At 59.8% G+C, this 9,745-nt stretch overlaps 1 protein-coding gene across 3 annotated transcripts; it reads left to right on the top strand.

The window, feature by feature from the left end:
- Positions 1–311: 311 nt before the first annotated feature.
- Positions 312–9,251, top strand: SLC29A2 (solute carrier family 29 member 2). Of its 3 annotated transcripts, XM_070488218.1 has the most exons (13): positions 312–717; positions 1,074–1,237; positions 1,489–1,570; positions 2,977–3,137; positions 3,365–3,504; positions 3,873–4,007; positions 4,665–4,762; positions 4,984–5,068; positions 5,812–5,936; positions 6,189–6,294; positions 6,393–6,478; positions 7,257–7,456; positions 8,152–9,251. In XM_070488218.1, exons 2-13 carry the CDS (start codon positions 1,209–1,211, stop codon positions 8,261–8,263), a joined length of 1,359 nt encoding a protein of 452 aa, XP_070344319.1. In that variant the 5' UTR covers positions 312–717; positions 1,074–1,208; the 3' UTR covers positions 8,264–9,251. The 3 variants fall into 3 exon arrangements, with proteins under 3 accessions (XP_070344319.1, XP_044618377.2, XP_044618376.2); XM_044762442.2 differs by lacking the exon at positions 312–717 and having other exon boundaries at positions 973–1,237; positions 8,922–9,251; XM_044762441.2 differs by lacking the exon at positions 312–717 and having other exon boundaries at positions 980–1,237.
- The last annotated feature ends 494 nt before the right edge of the window (positions 9,252–9,745 follow it).

Below are 9,745 nucleotides of genomic sequence, written 5' to 3'. Positions count from 1 at the left end.
ATAATTTGTGTACTTCTCCAGTATCCCCTATATGCACGGTGACAGCAGAGAACACAAATCCACTCGTAAATGACATGAGTTAGAGCAAATTAATTTCAAAATGCAATGGTTTATAATCTTATCAGTTTTTCACAGAAAAAAAGTGGGAGGTGGGTGTATCGTAATATGTTTGACGGGATATGACCTGGGACCGCCGAAAGTCTCTTTTTTTTTTTTTTCAAGCGCCGGTGGCGGGAAGGCAAGAGGCGAGGCTGGGGAGGGGCCAGCGCTCACCTCCGGGTCACCTTTTCCTCCGGAGCTTTGCTTAACCCCTCACTGCTCCGCACGCAGCTCAGCTTCACCGCCACAGGGAAGCCCGCCTGGACGCTCCAGCGGGGCCCACGCCTCCGCTGTGCGCCCCAAAGACTCGGCGCTTCTCCAGGCACCAGCTGGAGGAAAAGGGTCCGTCTGTCCGTCTGTCTTCCAGACCGGCCCAGAGGCTCCGCCAGCACGGGCATCTGGCCCTCTCCTCGGCCTCCGGAAGCGCCCAGCTAGGCGCAGCTCGCCAGGACCGCAGGCGACGGACGGTCTCTCTGGCTTCCCCGGGCGCCGGCCCCGCTCGGGTTACACCCGGGTTGGGGCTCCGCAGGCGCGCGGCGAGCAGGGCCCTCCGGGGGCTCCAGCCAGCGCGGTCTGGCACCACCTCCGAGCTAGCGGAGGGGACAGAACACCTCGCAGGTTAGTCCAGAGCTCTCGGCTGGGGAAGCAGGAGGGGTACCTGCCTCCCGCCACTCAGCCCGCAAGGATCCGGGGCAGGCGCCCGCGGAGAGATGAGGCGGCAGGGGGACCCTCCTGAGTCAGCCACTTCTAAGCCGCACCTGGCGGCGCGAGGAGCCACGGGGTCCTGGGCTGGAGGTCAGGCGGGTGTCCGACGCCTAAGTCTGGAGTCCCTGCAGGGGGAAGCGCGGAGGGGTGGTGCCACCTTCTGTCCCCACCCCGGGGGCGGAGCCAATATCTGAGCCTGCGGACCGTGAGTCCCGCCCAAATCCGCCCGGGGCTGCTTCCCTAGCTGGCGCCAACCCCGCCTCTTCCAGGGAGACCCGACCCGCCTCCCCTTTGCCCACCGCCAGCAAGACCCAGCCTCCGGGGTCCTCCCGCCCTTGAGCCCGGCGCAGGTGCAGGGGCGGCACCGCACCTCCTCCCACCTGGGCGCATCCCTCCGGGCGGCCATGGCGCGAGGAGATGTACCGCAGGACAGGCGAGTTGGGGACCGGTGGGGTGCGTACGGGGATCCGGGTGGCCGTGGGCTGCGCAGACCCGCTCCCTTTGGGCGCTCCCAGGCTCAAAGCAAACCAAATGGAACTACAGTTCCCATCAGCCGCCTCCCTCGGCTGCCTGAGCCGCGGTAATGGGGCTTGTAGTCCGCTCTCCGGAGACGGCGGCCTGGGAAGCGGGAGGGGCGGCCGAGGCGGTGCGTCCTCGGGGTGACCTTCTGACTGATCCCCACAGCTACCACTTAGTCGGGATCAGCTTCTTTATCCTGGGCCTGGGCACTCTGCTTCCCTGGAACTTCTTCATCACGGCCATCCCGGTGAGACGCGAGGCTGGACAGAGCCCCACAGCCACAGCCACCATCTGTCCCTCCAGCCGCCGTGGACTTGAGGCGTCCCAGGCGCTCTCCCCACCACGCCGGCTTTGACTCCTCATTATCCCCGTTTGTACGGCTGAAGTACGGAGCCTCAGAGAGGGGAGGCGCCCCTGGCCCTGCTAGGGGAGGCCAAGCGTTCAGGGATGCTTAGGCCTGGAGAGGCAAGGTCACCAGCTCACGCAGCCCTGCAGAGCCAGCAAAGAGCTACCCGCCCACTACCTCTGTTTGTCACTATTGCTGGGCTGGTCACTCCAAAAGTGGGTCATCCAAGTCCTTGATTTTCTTCGAAATGGCACAGATTACATTCATTCATCCAACAGATAATGAATGTGTACCTACTGTGGACCAGACCATGTTCAGGGCACTGGAGGGACAGGAGGAAACACGACAGAGAAAGGCTCCATCCTCCGGTGGCTTATATGCTCTCAAGGGAAGGCAGAAACGTGGGGCTGTGTTCTCTTTGGGACTAGGTTATTCACATATATTCAATGCACCAGCTTTCCAGATGCCTCTTCGGTGCCTGGAGACCCAAAGATGAATCAGCCCCTGGTCTTGTGAGCAAGATGGGTGCCCAAGAGCTGTTAATAATGTGACAGGACACATGCCATCCCAAGCTTGGAGCAGAGTCTTGTGGGTCCTCAGGGGAGGGAGCAATTCCTTCTGCTTCACGGGGGGGCAGGGCCAGAGGGGTAGGAAGGGGGAGGGCGTTTCAGGTGCAGATGACAGCCTTGTGAAGACACTGAGGCAGGGGAGTGCCAGCCTGTTCAGAGAAAGAGCCACAGCCTGGGCTGCCTGGAGCTTAGTGGGCCGGAGCAGGAGATGGGGCGCAAAGGGAGGCGGGGGTCTGGTTCTGAAAGGCCCCAAATGCTGTTCCAAAACCTTTGGGCTTTGCCCTGCAGGCAATAGGGAGCCATGGGCAGGGGGGAGGGGGAGGTTAAGCAGAGCCTTATGCATTTCAGAGAGAATGCAGTTAGTCTGCACCTAGGCCAGAACCTGGCTTACAGTAGGCGCTCAATAAATACTTAGGAATCTAAAAGCTGCTGCAGGAGTCAGGGTGGGAGCTGGGACCAGGGCACTGAAGGGGAGGTGTGATTTAAAGATGGAGCAAGGCCCGAGTTAGGGGAGCCTAGGGCCTGGCCTCTGTCCTAGACTTCAGCTGTTCAACTCATAGCACATTCGTGGAGATCTGACTGTGTGCCACGTGCTGGGAACAGTACACGGACACACAGACAGCCCCCGCAGACATTAACCAAGCAGTCCCAAGTATGAGGGAGGCCGGGGGGAAAGCTGGGGCTTCCTGAGGGGAGGTTGTAGGGTGACCTGTAACCCCTGCCCTGGCATCCTGGCAGTACTTCCAGGGGAGGCTGGCAGGGGCCAACAGCACCGCCGAGACCCTGGGCACCAACCACACGGGCCCTGCAGACGCCTTCAACTTCAACAACTGGGTGACGCTGCTGTCCCAGCTGCCGCTGCTGCTCTTCACTCTCCTCAACTCCTTCCTGTACCAGTGGTGAGAGGCCCCACCCTTGGGCTCCCTCCAGGCCATCCCTCTGTTGTCCCTCCCCAGCCCCTGCTGAGGCAGCTCCCTCCCAGCCCAGGGAAGTCCTCCTGTCTTTCCTCTGCTCCCCCTGCACCTCCCCCCAGCCCCCACTGTCCTGCCCTGGGCTGACCCTCTGGCCCACATCCCCCTGCCCGGCCTGGGCCCAGCCAATACCCACTCTGCCCTGCTGTGAGCAGCATCCCTGAGACGGTCCGGATTCTGGGCAGCCTGCTGGTCATCCTGCTGCTCTTTACCCTGACGGCGGCGTTGGTCAAGGTGGACGTGAGCCCTGGGCCCTTCTTCTCCATCACCATGGCCTCCGTCTGGTTCATCAACTGTGAGCTCCACCGCCCCTCCCCATTCCCCACCCCGCCCACCCAGGCCTTCAGCCCAGCCTCTTCTTTGTAACTAAATGGGCCCAACATATCCAAGAAGGAAGACAGCAGCAGCATCACTCATATCCCTGGTGAGAAACAGGCCCAGAGGGAGAGGAAAAGTCACTTGTCCCAGGCCCCACAGTGACCTAAAAGCAGGCCTCCTGGCCCCACAGACCTATGGCTGCACTTCAGAAGAGTCAGTGAGGAGTGTTACACCAGAGTGCCCAGACCTAATCCAGAGTCCCCTGTGCACCCCGCCGACACCTCCTCCAGGGAGCCCCTGAGGCCTGCCTAGTGGAGCGGCGACCCCACTCTTGTCCCTCTACAGCTTTCTGTGCAGTTCTGCAGGGCAGCCTCTTCGGGCAGCTGGGCACCATGCCTTCCACCTACAGCACCCTCTTTCTCAGCGGCCAGGGCCTGGCTGGGATCTTCGCTGCCCTTGCCATGCTCATGTCCATGGCCAGTGAGTGGACTTGGGTGGCTGGAGGGCAGGGGTGGCCTCAGGGAGTCTGGGGTGCGGAGGGGGTGTGCCAGGAGTGAGCCACCTTGGTTTCTAGGTGGAGACGGAAGTGACGGGGTGATGGGGAGCTGGGGATTGAGTTTGGGGGTAGGGAGGAGGACTCCTGGGTTCTACAGTGAGAGAATGACCGGGTGAGAACTAGGTTAACTTGGGGCCTGGGGCAGGATTTCTGAGGCCAGCACTCGAATGTGGCAGCAAATTGAAGTTGAAGGAAGGGGGGACGGGTTTGGGATTCAGATGACCTGGGGTCTGAATCCCGGTTCCACTGCTCCCAGCTGGGGGCATTAACAAGACACTTAACGTGTGTCGGTTTCCCCACCTAAATGATTACCGTAGCTCCATCCTCACATTGTAAGAAGCGTGCAGTAATAATGAGCAAGTAGTAGGTGATCAACAAAAATAACACGTAGGGCAGAGGGAGAGAAGTGAAGGGCTGGGCTGGGACTCTGCACAAGATTCCCGAGTGTGTCAGTGAGAGGAGTGGAAGAGGCCGGAGGGCGAACCTGAGAAGTGCTTCATGGGTGGTGGGACAGGAGTCGTCAGCCCTGTGGGAGCCGGCGGGACCAGCCACTTCCCGCTGCAGCTGAAGTTTCTGCACAGGTGGCGTGGATGCCCAGACCTCCGCCCTGGGATACTTCATCACGCCCTGCGTGGGCATCCTCATGTCCATCGTGTGTTACCTGAGCCTGCCTCACCTGGTGAGCCTGGTACTGGGCTCAAGGGCCCACTTCAGAGCATCTCAGATACAGCCTGAGTCTGAGGCCCCGAGAGAGGCCAGGGGAGGCGGAGGGCACCTGGGCCCCGTCCTAATCCCCAAAGGAGTCAGCCACTGGGGGACCCCAGCCTCTTAGCCACCAGGATGGGAAGGGATCCAGACACCTCAGCCAAGCCAGGCAGGGCCAACACTTTCTTTCTGCAGGAGTTTGCCCGCTACTACCTGGCCAAGGAACCATCGAAGGCTCAAGGTCAGGAGCTGGAGACCAAAGCTGAGCTCCTCCATTCTGGTGAGCCCGGGACCCTGCTGGGGAGGTGAAACCCAGAAGAGGCTAGAGCCACCTCAGCAGGAAAGCATTGCCCCTCCGTCCCCAGCTAAAGCCCTCACCCCTAGTAGCTTTATATGAGCAGAGGCAGAAGGGAAGTGTGGACAGTGGGATCAAAGTTGTCCCTGTCGCCCTTTGGGCCTCAGTTTCCTCCTCTATAAAATGGAGAGGCAGGGGGCTGGCCTGGTGGTGTAGTGGTTAAGTTCGTGACCTACACACTGCTCATCAAGCCATGCTGTGGCAGCATCCCACATACAAAAAATAGAGGAAGATTGGCAACACATGTTAGCTAAGGGCCAATCTTGCTCACCAAAAAAACAAAAAAAAAGGGAGGCAGTAGAGCTTCAGGCATGCAAGTTCTGGATTCAAATGCATCTGAGTTTGAATCCTGGCTTCACAACATCCAAGCTGTGTGACCTTAGGCAAAGTCACTTAACCCCTCTGAGCCTCAGTTTCTTTATTTGTAAAGCAATGGCACTGAGATATTCCATGTAAGGTGCTTAAGTCCGCCTGGCACATGTGTGTGCTTAATAAATAGTAGCGAAGCCGATTTCCGTTGTTAATTCTCTTTGCCCGCACCTTGGGCTGTGGCGGTGGGGGGGACGGGGGTGGTCACTTGTTGTAACTGCCGGGAACCTCCCTCCCTCGGGCCTGGCTGGCACACGCATGAGTCACAGGCATGATCCCGCCCTCCTCTCTTGCTCCAGATGAGAAGGACGGGATTCCCAACAGCCCCCTGACTCTGGATCTTGACTCTGAGAAGGAGCCAGAGTTGGAGCCAGAGGAGCTGCAACAGCCAGGAAAACCTTCAGTTTTCGTTGTCTTCCGAAAGGTCTGGCTTGGCTCTAGCCCTCAACCGCCACCCCTGGGGCAGAGGGGGCCACTCTCTCCAGCTCTCCCCAGGGACTCTTAGATGGAAGGGGTCTTCGTTCTCACCTTGTCCACCCCAAGGTGACAGGGTCATAGTGGGTTGGGGACACAGCTGGGCCAGGCTCCCGGGGTCCTGGGAGGTCCCGAGGGCTGGGGCTGAGCGTGGGGCCCCAGGTCTGCCCCGCCGGCTCACGTCCCTGCGTCTGGCTCCCAGATCTGGCTGACGGCGCTGTGCCTTGTGTTGGTCTTCACAGTCACCCTGTCTGTCTTCCCGGCCATCACAGCCATGGTGACCAGCTCCACCAGTCCTGGGAAGTGGAGTGAGTGACGGGAAGCGGAAGAGGGCAGGGCGGAGGGTGTGCCGGGGAGAGAGGGAGGAGGGGAGTCCGCCCCAGGACAAGCCCTCCCTCTCTCCCAGGTCAGTTCTTCAACCCCGTCTGCTGCTTCCTTCTCTTCAACGTCATGGACTGGCTGGGACGGAGCCTGACCTCCTACTTCCTGTGGGTGAGGGCACCAAGGCTGCGGTGATCTGACAGTTTTAGGAAGCAGTCAGGGATCAGAGGGGGTGAAAGAGCACAGAAAGGCGATTTCCCAACAGTCCAACTGGTTGGGTCTGGCAATGGAACAGCAGGCCAAGTGGCGGTGAGCACCTGGCCCCTGGAGGGATGCAAGCCAGGGCTTGACTGTGAGCCCCTTGAAAGCAGAAGCCATGTCCAATTGACCTGTGTCCCCAGCATCCAGCCCAGGGCCCAGCCTCGGTGCTCACAGACTCTCACGTGGAGGTTCCTGCACCACATGAGAGGTTGGGCAAGATTCCTAGTGTTTGGGTTGCTTTTAGCCAAGGTGCTGCTTCTTTAAATGAAAGCTTCCAGGGAGACACAACAAATAAAGTAGATCAAAGAGGAGCTGCTCTGATCCAAGCCAGGATGGGCCTGGATCCCCAGCTTCCAATCCCCTTCAGCAACCCCGTCTGTTCCAAAGGGGTCTGTGGAACCCCCAGGGGTGCTTGGAGGAACTGAGTTTGAAAACCAAACTCCTCTCCCAGTTCTGCCATGGGGAGAGCACAGGCTGATGCTCAGGAGAGGCAGAGGCTGGCCCCAGGCCGGTCCTCGATTGCTGGGTGGCCTTGGCCCAGCCCCTCGCTCTCCAGAGGTCCAAGTGCTGGTCCTCGGCGGCTCATGTAGGGTAGGTCAGGGGAAGTGGTGAGTGAATCTATCGGGGCGCCCCTGGAGCACAGAGACCCCGCTCCCAGGGACCACCCTCACCCCAGCTTCTGCCGCAGCCGGACGAGGACAGCCGGCTGCTGCCCCTGCTGGTCTGCCTGCGTGTCCTGTTTGTGCCGCTCTTCATGCTGTGCCACGTGCCCAAGAGGTCCCGGCTGCCCATCCTCTTCCCACAGGACGCCTATTTCATCACTTTCATGCTGCTCTTTGCCGTTTCCAATGGTTACCTGATGTCCCTCACCATGTGCCTGGCACCCAGGTCTGGGGGCTGGTGGGGGAGGGCCGGGGGGAAGGGAAGTGGGCCAGCCTGCAAGGGAGGGCCCACCCTGCTTCTGGCCAGCCCAGCCCTAGCTGTCTCCAAGTCTCGCTGGCGCCACCCCGTCAGGTCAGGTCTCAACTGCTGAGCCCACCCCAGGCCAGCAGCTGGGGAGCGGAAGCCTCAACAGGGGAGGTTCCTGCCTACTGTAGTAGCCCACATTCTGGGGGCTCCTCTCTGGGCCTCAGTTTCCCCATCCATGAAATAAATGGGTTGGACTGTCATTCCTTAGGGCCCAGTTACTCCCCAAATTCTCAGTTGAGGGGAAGTTAAGGTTTTAATCCAAAGCAAAGTTTATGAGCTATCTACTCCAGGGACAATGGAGTTGAAAATCCAGGGAGAGTAAAGGTGACAGGGAGGACCAGGTTGGGGACATTTTGTCAAGAGGGAGGGCAGTGGAATCTAGAGTCAGATAGTACTGGACCCCAGGGGCCTGAGACATGTCCTTGTCCAGTGGCCTCATTTTACAGATCAGGAAACGGAAGTCCAGAGAGAAGGGCCTGACTATAATGACCCAGAGGCTGGGCCAGCCCAGACGAGAACTCAGGCGTCCTGTTGTAAGGAGGGCAGACGGCACCGGGGCTGGGGCCAGGTCTGGCTCGGCATTTTCTAAGAGCTCCTACTCCTGTGTGTTCTAGGCAGGTGCTGCCACATGAGAAGGAGGTGGCCGGCACCCTCATGACCTTTTTCCTGGCCCTGGGGCTCTCCTGTGGGGCCGCTCTCTCCTTCCTCTTCAAGGCGCTGCTCTGAAGTGCTCCGTCCACGGCTCTCCCGGCAGCTCTCTTCTCGCTGCCCCCTTTGGAGCTGAGACCCAGCGCAGGGGGCAAGGCGAGCCGGGCTCAAGCCCCTGCTGGGCTGAGGCCCCTTGGTCTGGGGGTGCCAGGAGGAGGCGGGCGCTGCTCTCCTTCCTGGGCTGGCAGTCATTTAGGGTGCTACAAGGAAGAATTCACCACCCGTCATTCCAACCCTCACCCAGGAACGGAGCTGACACAGACAGACTATCTGGATGTGCATAAGACCTCACTGACAGGGTGCTGATCAGGGAAAAGAGGGCCGGGGACCATGGCCCTTCCTCACCGTCAGGAGTGCATTTGTTAATCACAAGAAACCCACCTGCTAATCGCCAGGGATCAGAGGCCACCAGCGGAGCCTTGCCGAGGGTGTGGCTGGTGTGGCCCCAGCCTCAGGTTCAGAGTGGAGTGAGGGCCAGCCCAGAGAAGGAGCTCCTCTTCTCCCCAGGCCTCAGCAATCTCACAATCGAGTCCCTCGGACCTCAGGACAGAGGCTGCCGGGGCAGTTGAGGGAGCATGGAGAAGGAACAGGTGTTAGGGGTTTGAGGGTGCTCAAAGGACCCTCTGGGCCTCCAACAGTGTTTTCATTGTCAACACTTCCTGTCTCCACTCCCCAGAGTCCAGCTGGTCCTGGGTCCGGGAACCGCAGTTGGCCTGCATGTGTGCACTGCACTTCACAGTGTGTAAAGCTCTTCCACACCCGCTTTCTCACCAAAGCCACATTGAGGCCCTTGGAGGGAAACAGGCAGGGACTGTGCTCCCCCTTTGTACAGGTGAGGAAACCGAGTCCCAGGGGAAAGTGACTGGTTCGTGGCAGAGCCAGGACCCAGCCCCCCACTTCCCCGCCCCCCCAGTAGGTGCTGCTGTTCACCTGCTTCTCTTTTCCTTCTTGCTGTTTCTCCCTCTGACCCCGCTCCTGGGTCTAATAACAACCTTCTTCATTTGTATCATGAATTCGCTGAGTCTTTATTTCCAAAGTGCTTTCAGCTCTATTGGCTTTGATGAGCTGGGCGGGGTGGGAAGACGGTACCCATTTGACTGACAGGATGCCTGAAGCCCTGAGAGGGGCAGAGATTCATGGGCATCCCTGTGCTGGGCCCTCTCTACCACGTGATGGCCAAGGGGTACTGGCTGCAAGGAGCCCTGTGCTCCTGGGCAGAGCACCTGGCTGCATGGACGAATGTCGCTCTCCCTTCCACCGGCGTCCTCTGCCTCCCCAGACACCCCCTCCCCTCCCTCCATTCTGAGAAACGGAGCCTCAGAGAGAGGCAGTGAGCCAGTTCTCCGGAAGGATGGAGGAAAGGCCTGCTTCCCCCACACACTTGTGCATCCTACTCAGCCCAGAGGAAAGCGAGGGTCTTTTGCTATTATAGGCACCGGCCTTTCTGCCCACTTGCCCCCTGCCTTCTGTGAACACTCACTGAGCAGCTGTTTTATACCA

The sequence above is a fragment of the Equus asinus genome, chromosome 17, assembly GCF_041296235.1.
Source record: "Equus asinus isolate D_3611 breed Donkey chromosome 17, EquAss-T2T_v2, whole genome shotgun sequence".
In the NCBI taxonomy this organism is placed as follows: Eukaryota; Metazoa; Chordata; class Mammalia; order Perissodactyla; family Equidae; genus Equus; species Equus asinus.
Note: the sequence above shows the minus strand (reverse complement) of the source record. Positions and strands in the feature narration are given on the sequence as shown.